Genomic DNA, 14739 nt, shown 5'->3' on the forward strand with positions numbered 1-14739 from the left:
TTATTTCAAGGCTAAATCTGCAATATGTGCCAAGTAGCTGTTAAAAAAGTGCTCTGTGTTGATTGGTTTCTTTAACTTTCTTCCAGCAAAATAGCATATTGTGCTGTTGTCTTTCCACTGCATAAGAAGAGCCTAAAATAACAGAAGCTGTTCTGACATCTCTCAAAGCCTGCCTTTGTCAAGGTCACAGTTCTATTTTAACTGCATTTTGTGCAAACAGAGATAGGTGTCGTAGGAACAAATATTTTATAACTAAGATGCTGAGTCCCCCAAAAATATAAAATGAAACAAAAATGAAGCTCCCACCCGCTGTTATGCAAAAACCATAACATATATTGGGTGATTGTTAGCCTAGGTCTGGGTGCAGCCCAGCTTGCCCATCAGCAGATACAAAGCTCTAGAATTAATCTGTGGATGTTCTTGCTCTTTCTTAATTAGCAACACAAAATTTCTGAGGGACACAGGTAAAAGATGGGGGGTTCTTCTTTTAAACTGCATATATAATCTTTATGTTCTTAAAGATGTGGAAGCTTTATATAAACAAGTTCTGTTGGCTCATTCAGCACTACCAAATTTGTATATAATTATGCAGAAAATGTAGAAATTAACAGCTCTTTCTCAAGTGTATTTGGAACAACATAGAGTGGTAAAGATGAAGCTGTGCTTTGGAGCAAGAAGCTGATAGAGGAGTAATATGCTGAGAGTTGTTAGACATGTGGATGGCAGATTTGAATCCTGGTGTCTGGTGATTGTTTGAGTCTGGGAGAACATTGGGAAGTTTCTGTGCTTTTTCTGCTTATCTGCATTCCTGGGCATCTGTGTTTGAGCTGCTGCTGTGTAGAGTACTGCCAGTGATGTGGAGCTTTTATGTCCTTCTCTATTATACCTGATGTGGTGGGCAGGATTGTTGGTGTATGTCCTGCTTTTGACAAGGACAAGGTTCGTTTTCTTCCTGGTAGCTGGTACAGTGCTGTGTTTGAGATTGAGTATGTGACTAGTGTTGGTAACACACTGACATTTTGGCCATAGCTAAGTAGTGCTTACTCTCAGGTCAGGGACTTGGCAGTTTCCCATGCTCTGCCAGTGAGGAGGTGCTGGGAGAAAGCATGGCCAGGACAGCTGTCCTGATCTGGCCGAAGGGATATTCCACAGCATAGAGCATCATGCTCAGTGTATAAACTGGGGGGAGTTACCTGGAAGGGAACTGATCCTGCTTCTCAGTCAGTGGATGGGGAGCAATTGTACTGTGCATCACTTGTTTCTCTTGGGTTCTGTTACTCTTTCTTCCTCTCCTTAAAATTTCAATTATTATTATATCTAGTTTTAATTATTAAATTGTTCTTATCTCAACCCACGAAGTTTACCTTTTCTTTCTGATTCTCCTCTCCCCTGTGGGGTGTGGGTAGGTGGTGGGGGCAGTGAGTGAGTGGCTCTGTTGTGCTTTGTTGCCAGCTGGGTTTAAACCATGATGCTGTATCACATGGAGTGAATTTGTAAGCTGACACTGGATAAAAAGGCTTTGCCTGTAGGAGAAAAAAAAAATCAACTGTTCAAACAAAATCAGACCACTTTGCACTGGAGTAGATGGGCAGTGCTGGTGTGAATGTTAAACTTGCGAGGACAAAAAAAAAGAAGGGTAGTACAGGGATGAGACTGAGGTTTTCTGCAGTAGCAGAAATGCTGCTTCAGAATCTATTTAGTGTAGCTACTCCAATTTAGCAGTAACAAGTGTAATACAAAAGGTGTATCAAATTCCATCAAGATGTTTGGAGACGAAAAGAAGTTCCTGTCACGTGAAGGAACTGAAGTGTGTGTATCTGTACATGTCTGTCTGTGTGTATACACACACACACACACACACATATAGATATACATATAAGGAAGCTTTATGGCTTTATATACATATGCAGATAAAAACCCCTAATATCTGTGCTGGTTAATATTACTTGGCAAAAAATGACTGAACAAGAAATAATGATATAGGACTATGTATTTTCTATGCTAATAAGAGATTAATTTGCTGGGTTTTTTTTTAATAGAATTAAACAGATGTTCTCTTGATGAACACCATCTGTAAAGTATTACTTTGAGAGGCTGCTTACTTAGTATTTTCTTTATATTGTAATCTATATGTATATTTTTATAAGGTATTTAATTTATAATATGTTAGAATATACTTTTAAAGAAACCTTCTGGTAGTTTACATTATATATTTCTTTTTAAAGGAAAGATAGAATTTGATAGGTAGAACATAATAAATATTATTTTTAGTCCTCTCAGAAGTTCAGGGTTGTGAGGAATTAAAATATAATATGGAATACCTGTACAAGAAAAGCTTTTCTGTAGAACAGGTTATTCAATATAGTTTGCCTATTTTTTTTTTAACTTTAAATCAGAAGTTACAGATACCACTCTGTTGTTCTTTCTGGTATTCATTGCTACAGTGTCTCCCAGATATGTCTGAGTTTGTCACATCTGCTGATAAATAAAGTAAAGTATTAACAAAGATCCTGTGAATTAGCCTCAATCATATTCTAAATGAATGTCTTTGTGTCTTTCTGTTATATAATACAGTGTTCACTGCAGGTCAGTTTGTCTAGAAGTTATTTATAATAATAACAATATTGTGACTTGCTTGTAGCTGTTTATGTCCAGTGTGAATTACTTCTTTCTGCTCACAAGACATTATTCAGACAGTAGCAAGTATAGAGTAACATTAACTTTTAAGACCAATTGCTTTTCTGCTGGGGGAGAAAATTTAGCCTTGGGTAAAACTGTTACATTTGTGTGCAGCCTGTAATTAGTATTGTAGTTGGGTAAAGCTTGATACAGTTGAGCTCTGCAAAACCTTATTCAATTTTCTGATCTCAGAAGTCTTTTTGATGAATGAATCCTCAAAGAAACACGCAGTAAGAGTACTTTAGAAAGTTCTCAAAGAATTTTCAGATCTGGTTTGAATCTTTTAAAGTAAAGGTGCATTTGTATGGGAATTAAGATGATTAGCAAGTTGCACCACAAACCTGCAGAAGAAACAAAAGGAGTGATATAAGCTGTCATAAACCTTTTACATTTCTTTTAGGGAGAGCATGTTGCTGCACTTTGCCTAATTAAATGACATTTCTCATTGATAAGGGGTGTGATATGGCATGACTAACGTGCAGAGATGCACTTGCAAGGTGAAAAGTATAGAATGGGTTGCATGTGTTTACTAATCAGTTAAAAATTTGCAGTCTTCCAAGCTGTGTGTAACTTGGAGCTGTGTCTGACATTGTTGGAAGATAGTTAAAATTCATAGTTGTGTTTGGTGAATGCAACATAACAGCAAATTTCACTGCTCTGTGGGAAGACAACTTCTGTTTTAGACTGAAAAATTAAATCTGGAATCTAATCAAGAAGTTCACAGTGTTTTTTTTTTTCTTCCATTTCTGCACTATAACTTCAGTGTGGATATTAACTGAATGCTGTGAGAAGCCCTACCATGTTGGTTATGAGGGCTAACATCTATTTCATAGAATCATGGAATAGTTTGAATTGGAGGTCATCTAGTCCACCCCTCCAGGGATATCTTCAACTAGATCGGGTTGCTCAGAGCCCCATCCAGCCCAACTTTGAATGTTTCTAGGGATGGGACATGCACAACTTCTCTGGGCAATCTGTGCTAGTGTTTTACCACCCTCATCATAAAAAACCACTTTCTTATATCTAATCTAAATTGACCCTCCTTCAGTTTTCAAAACCATTACCCCTTGTTCTACCACAACAGGCCCTACTAAAAAGTTTGTTTTTCTTATAGGCCTTCAAGTACTGTAAGGCCACAATAAAGGTCTCAACGGAGCTTTCTCTTTTCCAGGCTGGGCTACCCCAGCTTTCCTTATAGAAGAGGTACTCTAATCATCTTGGTGTCCCTCCTCTGGACTTGCTGCAGCAGCTCTATGTCCCTCCTGTGCTGGGGACCCAGGGTTGGATGCAGCACTCCAGGTGAGGCCTCACCAGGGCAGAGCAGAGAGGCAGAATCACCTCCCTCAAACTGCTGGCCCTCCCACTTGCCATCTTTGCTGCAAGGCCACATTACTGGCTCATGTCCAACTTGGTATTCACCAGGACTACCAGCTACTTCTCTGCCAAGCTGCTTTCCAACTGGGTAGCCCCCAGAATGTACTGATGCTTGGGGTTTTTCTTACTGACCATCGTGAGGTTCCTGTCAGTCCATTTCTCCAACTGTCGAGGTCTCTCTGGATGGTAGCAAGAATTTCTGGTGTATCAGCTGCTCCTCCTGGTTTGGTGTCATCAGCAAACTTGGTGGGGCTCAATTCTGACCCATCTTCCAGATCATTAATTAAGATGTTGAAGGGGATAAGATCCAGTATTGATCCCTGGAGTACACAGCCAGTTACTGGCATCCAGCTCAGCTTTGTGCTACTGATCACCACCTTTGAACCTGGCTGTTCAACCTGTTTTCAATCCACTTTGTCTGCTCCTCCAGCCTATATGTCATCAGCTTCTCTGTGAGGATGTCAAGCATCAGATGCTTTTCTGAACAAGTTATCTTCTTTCTGTCAACTTTGAAAAAATAAGTTTGTCCAAGAATTGACCTTGCATCTCCCCGGTTTGATATTCAGACTCACATAGTCTCATTATTTCTCAATTTTCTTGTATATGTAGAACTGGGGTATCATTAACTGTCACTAAAATTCATCTTAAAGAGGAATGCAGTTTTTATGAAACACTTGAATGCATGGAGAGTAACAGGAAATGCTCATGGGGAAATACCAGACTTCTTGAGTGCAGCATGTGGAACATATGCAGTAAGTAAAATCCTGAATACAAAGCCTGTAGAAGATATCAAGAATAATGACCTGTTTCTTCAATGAGACAGGAATCTGCAGTTGCAGGATTACATAATCCTGCAGGACTGTATCATATGGACTCTAGAAGAGAACCTCAAGTTTCCTGGCTTCTCAAGTGCTTTTATTTTAGGATATTTATTAGTATTTCTTCACTTGTATTTATCAGCATAGCTTTTCTCCTTGCAAAAGGAAGTCTTTGTGTTGATTAAAACCAACATAAATATTTTATGTAAACTGTTAAGAGTAGAAACTGGTGTCTGTTTTCTTCTGTCTGAAGGTGTGTACCTAATCCACTAATGTATTAAGTGTGTTTCTTGTCCTAACAAAGTATGTATTACTTCTGTAGATAGCATTTGAAGTTATGAAAGCTACAGATAGAGGTACTTCTGTAATTCTGTTTATTCTAGACCAATTACACTGTTTTTCTTAAAATATCTCAGGAAAATTTTAATTCCAAACTTTAAGAATTCTACATTATATCATACTCCTGATATCTACAGTCAACTACATACTACTTGTCTTAATTTTTTTTCTTGATGAAATTATTTGGTATAATTATGAGACAACTATTGTGTAATTATGTTGAATTCTTACTACAAACACCCAATATCATACTGTTTCTGGATTATTAATATTAATGAAAACAGAAAACGAACTATTTCTAAAAGAGGCACTCTAAACTTTTCCCCCTCAAATTAAATAACAAGTGTGGTTTAATGTAGCTACTGATATTTAAGGTAATCTGAAATTTCAAAGTTGGATGTTTGAAAATATTAAATGGTCTATATCTAGCACAATTCTCAATTAAAGGTTAAACTACAGGTGTTGAGTAGCAACTTTCAGATGGAAGAATAATTTCTAAGACCTTAGAATTTCTTATGTTAGCTTTTTTTTTTTTCAAAATATTTATTTGGAAAAGAAAGGAGATTCATGTTCCAAGATCTTCCTGCGGTGTCCCTCACCATTTCACCTAAATCCAGCCCTGGTTATGATTTCTGTTGTATGGATATTTTTATTCTAACTGGGTTTTTAATGTATTATATGACCTGCTGTACAGATTGCACGTTAGTCTTGTGAACATGAAGCTGAGACTGTACAGTTCATACATAAAACCCTAGAGGATTAGTTAAGTTCCTGTTGGCATTCACCACCCCTTTTGACTTGAAAGAATATCTGGTAGATTTTGTGAGGTGTATTGACAAGTCAGTTCTCACTGGTGGACTGTTGTACTGAGAAAATAATATGCGAAATTTCTTTTTATAATACATATAACACACAGGGTGGTACTTATCTGTGATTTTCTTACATTTCCTGAGGATCATCTTAACAGAAGATATAAAGGCATCCTGTTCCTTTTTCACTCAGATATGTTTTAACGTGTATTTGAAAATTAATTACCTTTTCCACTTCTTTTGAAAACAGCAGCAAGGGGATTTGTAGTACTGAATTTCGAATGTATAGAAATACATTCAATGGAAATTATGTTTTATGTATAATTTGCCAAACTTCTATACTCATACAGAGGAAAATTAACTCTGAACTAAAAAAAAAAAAGCTTAACAGATTAATTTTCTCTTTATAGGACTTCCAGTTTTTACAGTGGCACTTAAAATTATAATTCCTATGCTTTATTTAGTGAATGACAATAGGATTTGTATGGTTGTACTGCTTTCTTTATAAAAAAAAATCTGTGCTTGCATAGAATAAACATTACAAAAAAATCCTCGGGCACAATAAAGGTGTAATTACAGACTCCAATTATGTAACATTCACTAGAAATAATTGGAGATTAAACTCTATTTAAAAGGAAGTTTCTTCAATGGAGAAATATTTCTGTTTTTTAATTGAAAAGCTTTTTTTCCCCATTTTCCTTCCAGGTATTGCTTTGTTTTTGCTTTGGGATACCTCACTGTGTGCCAAATTACTAGAGTCTATATCTTTGACTATGGACAGTATTCTGCGGATTTTTCTGGGTAAGGAGAAAAATAATCTTTCCATCTTGTCCTCCTAAGTGATACTGTATCTGTTGTTGTGGGGGTTTCTTTGTTGTTTGCTCCCCCACATCCCTCCCATGTGTGTCAGCCTTTTAAACTTGGGGAGAAAGCTGAGCATGTATGTCCATATTGACACACATACGTGCTTTAATCATAAAACCTGAGAATTTTTGTGTCTTTTTAGAACCACCCATGTGTTACCTGTTGCCTCCTATTCCTGTCTGAATGGCATAAAGGATTTGATGGCTATGGGAATTTTTTCTCTTCTCTTTTTTCCCTAAAGTCTCTGCTACCACCCATGACAGCATGATGAACCTTGAATTGTGTCTGGCTTACTTGCTTGCCTGGCACAGTCTGATACAACTTTTTGAAGAAAATCTGAATGGTTTGTGGAACTTAGCTTTTAGCTTCTTTTGGTTCTGGTTTTATGTTAGATATTTAAGAAGGAGAAAGCTAAGGAGGCAGGCACTTGGATGATAAGGTACTCACACAGCCCTTGGAAACAGAAAGTTTTGTTTCTATATGACCTCATTTTATATAATGAACTTCTACCTATATTTGACTTAAACTGTATAGGAGCAAAACAGAACCAAATGGGCAAAGTAAAAATAAACCATATTGGTGATTCTTCTTTGTGCTGCAGACACAGAGAAGTGAAGCACAACATTTCTTATAAACAAATTTGCTATTATGATAGTGCTTTTGTTGGTTTAAAGGAGAATGTGTATTCTGGGGGGAAAAAAGAGATGGGGAGTATTTGCTACTGCTAAAAATAGTGCATTAAATACTTTTCAGGAATATTATGAATGGCAGTGGTCTTTGTAGTTTAGTATTACCTGTAGTAGAGTTGTACTTGTTAGCCGTGTTGCTTCTCAGTCTTCATAAGCAACGGGCACATAGTCCAGAAACTTAACTTGTAGGCTGAAGCCAAAAGCCTTTATGGTTAAGTTCATCTTTACTGTCATCTTTATCTTCTTACCTTCTGAAACATCTTTCTACATTTGTCTTACATCCAAGTGTCTGCCTTCAAGCCAGATATCCGAGTTCCAGTTGTAGTCAGCAGAGATGTGATCGATGTGGACAGTAGAGTCTGGAGGGCATTTCAGCTGACCGACTACTAAGTACCTACCTGAGCATGAACTGGGTCACTCGTCAGATGCCCCTGACTATTGACTAGATCTCCATGGGCTGTAATGAGAGCTTGCAACCCAGACAGACGTGTAAATTCACTGAAACTAGATTTACTGATGTTGAATTTATTTCACCGTTACAAGTTGAACTGTAATCCAAATGCTATCCCTTCCAGTTCACTGTAGGGCCAAAGTGTACAACATTGGCAGTGATCAAAGCTCTGAGCTGACTCTGGAAATGGTGTAATTGCACTTTGTTGTTGTTCTCTCAAAACTATTAGTAGAGCTTGAGTGCACCGTTTCTCAAATGCAACTGTAACTGCTTTGAGATAGCAACTGGCTTTGTGGCTCTGCTGGTTGTGGGTTAGCTCAGAGATTTCTGCTGGGTCTAAACATGTCCAAAGATTCTCACATCCCATTCCTGGAGGTGTTCAAGGCCAAGTTGGATGGAACTCTGAGTAACATGGTCTAGTTAAAGATGTCCCTGCCCATGGCAGGGGAGTTGGAACTAGATGATCTTCAAGGTCCGCTTCCAACCCAAACCATTCTATAATACTATGATTTATGAACTCTGTGCTCTGGACAGAACTGTTCTGAAGCCTAGATCCAACTGTCTGATTGTATGTTTGAGCTGTCAGATTTCAACCACCCTTTCATGCATCAGTTTGGGAGTTGGATGCACATCACATTAAATCTCTGGCATACACTGCTTATGCTCCCTTGACACCTGAGACAGAGGTTATTTCCAAAACAGGCAGAGAAAGAAAACTTTCCCTAGTTCCAGGGTGAGAGAGTAAGCTCAAGGAAATAACTAAAGTTGCCCAGCCAGCTGTTGAACCCCAGCATCAGCAAGTTCTTCTAAACATGTTGGCAAGGATTCCTACGGTGGTTAGCCCCAAAGGAGCTCCGAATATCTGTTTACCTAGATATTTCTCCTAATATGCCATGCCCATCTAAGGTGTCCAAGCTGAGAAAATCTGGGAAAAGTTTAAAGGACAGTCTCAATGCACTGACAATGGAGAAAGCTGAGGAGACCTTGTACTGGAGATGCAATTGCTTGTGCAGAGCTGTGTGGTCCTGGCTGCAGTACTACCAATGAGCCTTCTGCTGCCTCCTTTCTCTTTCTCCCAGCACCTAAAAGGGGTTGTTAAAATCCTGGTTCACAGCCTCACTGTGCCAGGAAGGACTCTTCCTCTTCTAGTTTCTAGATTGTTGCTCCTCAGCCAAATCTTTGATGATACTGGAATAACCACTTCAGAAGGCAAAAAAACCCCAAACTGGTGCCTGCTGTGACAGTGACAGACATATCAGCTGGAATTAGTGTAAGGGCCAACTGGGCTCCTCCTGGGTTCCATCCTTCCACCAGGCAGGATCCATGCTGTCACATGTCTGCTTAATGGGAAAACCCATTATGTTCAGAATCACTTGGGGATTTCTGCCAGCACCAGGCAGGTCTTCAGCTGAAATGCTGGAAAGACATATGAAGGATTTACCAGACTATCTGTTCTTGCTTAGTTCTCTTCCTTGATGACCCTTGCTCGTCTCACTCTAGTCTTCATATCAGGATTTTGGGGCACTGATAATAACAGTAGAATTTTTTTTCCCCGATTGCATTTTGAGGACTGGAAATAATTGTGTGTTTTGAAATAACCATTACCTAAAAAAAAAATAATTTGACAAAATTAATCTGCCAAAATACTGGTGTAGCCCTGTCAATGAAGGAGAACTTGATGGCTTTTGGATTTGTTTTCCTGGGCCAACTTAAATGTGTTATAAAAATACTAAGTGCACTCAAAACTTGAACAAAACTAATGCCCAATTTACAGTATGATTATTTTGTTGTGCTTTTTTTTGTTTGTTGAGGATTTTTTGTTGAGTTTCGGTTTTGTGGTTTGTTTTTTTTCCTCCAGCTCACTACTAGGTAAATATAACTCTGATACATTTTTTGAGATCTGATTTCAAAGGTAAATTTCTAAATTCTAGTAGCTTACTTTGCGCAGTCCTCTGTTCTTTCCCTTCCCCAGATTGAGGGTTTTCAATATTGAGATATACATAATTCAAAAACTCTTAAATACTACAAAGATGGTATAATTTCTCAGTACAAAGCTGAGTTGGATAGCCAGGGAAGAATATTTCTTGGATAGTTTATGATTCACCCAAGTATACCAAATTCAGAACAAAGGGAACTCTGTTGGAGCCAGCATAATTATACTGGGTTTTTGTTTTGCCAGATATGTTTACTTGAAGCAAATAATAATTCTAGATGAAAAAAAATAAGTATAGGACCAGGCGTTAGTAGAAACACTGGAAGTGCTCAGCATACCTAAACAATTTATTTTAATGTTCAACTTTGGTATAATTTGATTGTGTTTTTTTACTGCTGCAGTAACTTGCAATGAATATAATTGCTTTTACTGCCCTTTTTCCTTTACTCTTCTTATGGTAAAAAAAAGAAACTATGTTAGTAGAAAATACATGTGAAACACTAGCTGTGTTTGTGGAATCTAATGAAGCAATAAAAGGTGTGAATTATCAAATACTGCATTTAAGGCTTAAATTCTTTTCATTGCATTGAAAACTCTATAATGGTTTGAGCTCAAAAAAATTATTCACTTTTTTATTGCATTGCAGATCTTCCATCTTAGAGTAATTAGGCTGGACTACTAGTATAAACTTTCCCTGGTATTTCCATGTGAAAGAAAATCCTGAACTTCTATCTAAATTATTCTTTCTTCCTTTTTTTAAACAGTCCAATGATGATAATTACACAGAAGATCACTAGTTTGGCATTTGAGATTCATGACGGTAAGATTTCTTTACTGTGTTTAATTTTCCATACAAAATAAATTTAAGGAATATTTGTCATGAATCAGTGAGTTACTTTAGTCCAGTTTTGTGTTTTAGGTCAAAACATATTTTTCTGTCTCAATTATTTCATTTGATGCTTACTAATGAAAGTGCTGAGAAGTGTTGCTCAGACTCTACAGAAGCTCTAAAAATGCTGACACTGTGCAGAAGACATGACTTATCAGAAGACCAGTGACACTTCTGGAGTCAGTGACCAAAGACCAGTGACATTCTTTTGGGCTGGATTATTGATCCTGATAGTTAGCTAAGGAATTTCCCAATTCAGAGATCTCTGCTGCTGACAGATAGGTAGAAGAAGCACATGTAATTTCTGTTGTTGAGCATCTTTTGTTTTAAAATGCTGACTGTTGAGCTCTTCCCTAGTTTGTGCCATATATACAGATTTTTATAAAGCCTTTGTATATGTTTCATTTTGTTTACTATCATAATTACACTCACTGCTAACATATTGCTGTGAACAGGGAGATTATCTAATTATGCTTATGTCTTTTCTCCTGTTAGATTTATCCATCAGATAAGTGGGCCTTAGTTGTGACAATGAATCCTAATGTCGGCTTTTGTGGGTAGGGTAGCTAGATGTTTAGTTACCTTTAAATTCAAAGGAGTAATTTTCATTTTAAAGTTTAAAGTGCCATCTTATAAATGTGTCCAATTAGATTGAATCACTTGGAGCTACAGCTGTCAGTTGAAGATTTGGGAGTGTAACCCCAGACACCTGGATCAAGCCACCTGCTGTCCTGAAATTCCTTTAGTAACATTATGTAATTGAGTTTAATATGTTTTTGTCTCACGTGTCCTACCTTTAGTGCTGTTGGAGTTTCATTTTTTTTCCATTCTTGTTAATTTGCACTGGCTAGAGAAGCCTGTAGGCAGCAGCATTCAGGAATATGAAAAAGCAGGAAAACACCTTTTTGTAAGTACTTTTTGTATGAATGAAAATTAGTAATTCTAGGCATATCTAGTTGGTCAAAGAAGTTGATATCTAACTTCCAGAGAAAATATATTCAGAAGTATTAGTCTTGCAATCTATAATTAATTGGACTACAGAGTACATAAGTTAGAGGAAACAGGTTATTATAAGGAAGTAATAGTTCTAGTACCTAACATACATGCTGCTTCTTAGTAGAAAGAAATATTCTGAATTTGCTGACATCATGCACAAATAGTGGAGTGGTGGTATGGAACAAGCATGTGAGTGTTCCTGGCAATCTTGAAACAAATGTTTCATTTAGTCATCTCTATTATTAACTTTCATGATGAACTAGAAGAGATTTTTTTCCTATTTAAATTAGTTCAAATAATTTGTGTTTTCCTCATAAGCTTATTTTCTGTCTGGATTTCTTGTAGATACTATTGAATTCTGAGTATCAATCTTGAAATTTTGTTCCTTGTTGACCTCTAAAGTCTTTGTCAGCCTATGAGGAGTAGCTGGTAGTATATTAAAAACTTTCTCTCTGGCTGTGTCTGCAATTTAGCAGAATCCTTGACTTGAGTTTGATGATCACAGTTGCAGTGTGAACATGACTTTCAAAAGTTGATGTGACCAATGTGAATTCGGGAGCAACTGCTAGTCTGGTGTCAGGAGGTACTAAGAAAAGATGTACAGGGGAAACTAAGATTGTATTGAAGCAAAGTTTTTTAACTATAGACAACTTAAAAGGGATCCTTCACAAGAAATTAATGAAAACAAGCCTGCTGTCAGTGGGCTTTTGTTCACTGTACAAAGGTCCATGCTTCTACGTGAAGTTACTTAGAGATAGACTGACAAGAGAGGAGATAATGTTGAAAACATTCTTCTAAGTGATTAATGGCACTCTGAACCTCTAGTCAGATCAGCTTGGCTATATTAATCACCAATCACTTTATTTTCCTCCCTCTTTTTTTACCAGTAGATCCAAGGAGAGGCAATGAAAATAAACAGCTGAAAAAGTGTTGGTGAAAGTTCTTGGTAAACTTCAAGATTCTGGTTGTAATTAGGTTTGTTTTGTGGTAAAGGCAAGACTTGATCTTGCCATGGCAGCCAGTTCCTTGTGTTGAGCTGTTTTAGTGATGCATTGGAAGGTCCTGGAGTGAACTGAACGTAATCATTAAGGCCACTCACTCACACTGCATATGAAAGAGTCTGTCTAGCTAAGTGGATTTGCTGAAAATTAGTATGGAATCCCATAAATAAATAACAACTACCCCTATAACTGTTACACCCCTGTGCTGTTACTGTGAGGGGGATTTTTAAGCAGGAAAACTCTATGGAAATTGCATAGGATTAATGTAAGTTCACTGTATAATACAGACTTCTCAGAAGTTTGCATGGATCATAAATTTACACCTGAAGAAATTTGGAGTATGCCTTTCATGTATTGTGATTTACGTTTTGAACTTCAGTCTTTGATAGTTCTCACTTTACAGTTTCTCAGATAAGAACTGTCAAAAATGAGTAGTCAGTGTAGTCAGTCACTTGCTTTGTATTTTTTGCTGATTATCTTTGGCATCTCACATGTATATTCTAAAGGCAGAATACATGATTTGTATTGTACATGCACCACCAGACTATTGGTGTCCATATTTATTCTTTATGGCAAGATTTAGATTTATTTCTGCAACACTAATGACAGAGTTAGGGGAGGAACAGAAATTTTTTGTACTTTAGATCCTATAATCTGGAGCACTTTTTAATCAAATTTAAAACTAGCATATTTTGGAGAAGAAAAGTTATGTTGCAGTTGTTTTAGAAGCAGGGGGTTTGTCTAGAAGGGCTTTAAAATGGAGGATTTGACTTGCATGAGAAGTTTCTAGCTATGAGGTGGTGGCAAGTAGAGAAGCCTTTAGCAATTGTACTTATAAGGTACTAAAAGTTAAGCAGGGGAGATGGAGAGATACTGTCACTTCTTAGCTTTGTATCTTGCAATGAGTTCACATGGCATTCTCCCTCTTTTTTTTGCTTATAACCCACTCATCCCCACTCATGAGCCTCACTCATTTTATTGCAATTCTGTGTGAGATTAAGGATCTTTTCCAGAAATACCCATATCCAAATCCAACCTCACTAATCTGTATGCGCTTTGGCAGCTTGTTTTTAATTCTAGTCCTTAAGGAATCTTAAAGATTGTCCTCAAATGTTTATATTCATAACCCACCGAAGGTCTGGAGGTCACAATATACTTACTTTTATATCTCCAGAAGATTCAGTCAGCAGAACTAGGGAACGTTAGATTTGATTTTGATATTTAAAAGGAAAAAACAAATATCTCAAAGTTTTTTACCCAACCCTTTTGTTATTTCTTTTCTCTAATTTAAATAATACAGGAAACTTTAAAGAAAATAAATGGTTATTTTTTTAAAATTAAAATAAACATGATATATAATTTTTTCCAAATTATTTCTTCATATTATTATGTTACACTCATCCATAAAAATGTGTGGCTAGATACAGGTAAGAAACCAGAATCGTAATCCATTTTATTCTGTCAACTTCTTCTTGGTTCCCAGGGGCTGTTCTCACATGCTTTCTAACCACAAAACTCTTTATTCTTGTGTGTGTAACTGTAGTGGGTTGACCCTGGGCTGGATGCCAGGTACCCACTAAAGCCGCTCTCTCACTCCCCTCTGCAACTGGACAGAGGAGAGAAAAAAAACAGCAAAGGGTTCATGAGTTAAAGAGCTGGGAGAGGTCGCTTACTGATCACCATCATGGGCAAAACAAACTCTAAGTGGGGATATTAATTGAATTTATTACTAACAGGGTCAGAGCAAAAGAGTGAGAAGTAAAATAATCTTAAAAACACCTTCCCCCCACCCCTCCTTCCTTCCAAAATTCTACTTCCTTCCCCCCAGCGGTGCAAGGAGACAGGGAATGGGGGTTGTGGTCAGTTGTTGTTTCTGCTGCTGCTCAGGGAGAGGAGT

The 14739-nt window shown here is 37.3% G+C and overlaps 1 protein-coding gene across 2 annotated transcripts in view; it reads left to right on the forward strand.

Moving 5' to 3' along the window:
* Positions 1-14739, forward strand: part of MBOAT2 (membrane bound O-acyltransferase domain containing 2) — a 98263-nt gene that overhangs the window by 52086 nt on the left and 31438 nt on the right. For both annotated transcript variants that reach the window (XM_051778317.1, XM_051778318.1), the window contains exons 4-5: positions 6725-6820; positions 10721-10776. In XM_051778317.1, coding sequence (XP_051634277.1) covers positions 6725-6820; positions 10721-10776 — 152 coding nt within the window. The remainder of the gene's footprint in view (positions 1-6724; positions 6821-10720; positions 10777-14739) is intronic.

The sequence above is a fragment of the Manacus candei genome, unplaced genomic scaffold (assembly GCF_025592945.1).
Source record: "Manacus candei isolate 608988 ecotype Guabito, Panama unplaced genomic scaffold, ASM2559294v1 h1tg000011l, whole genome shotgun sequence".
Classification (NCBI taxonomy): Eukaryota; Metazoa; Chordata; class Aves; order Passeriformes; family Pipridae; genus Manacus; species Manacus candei.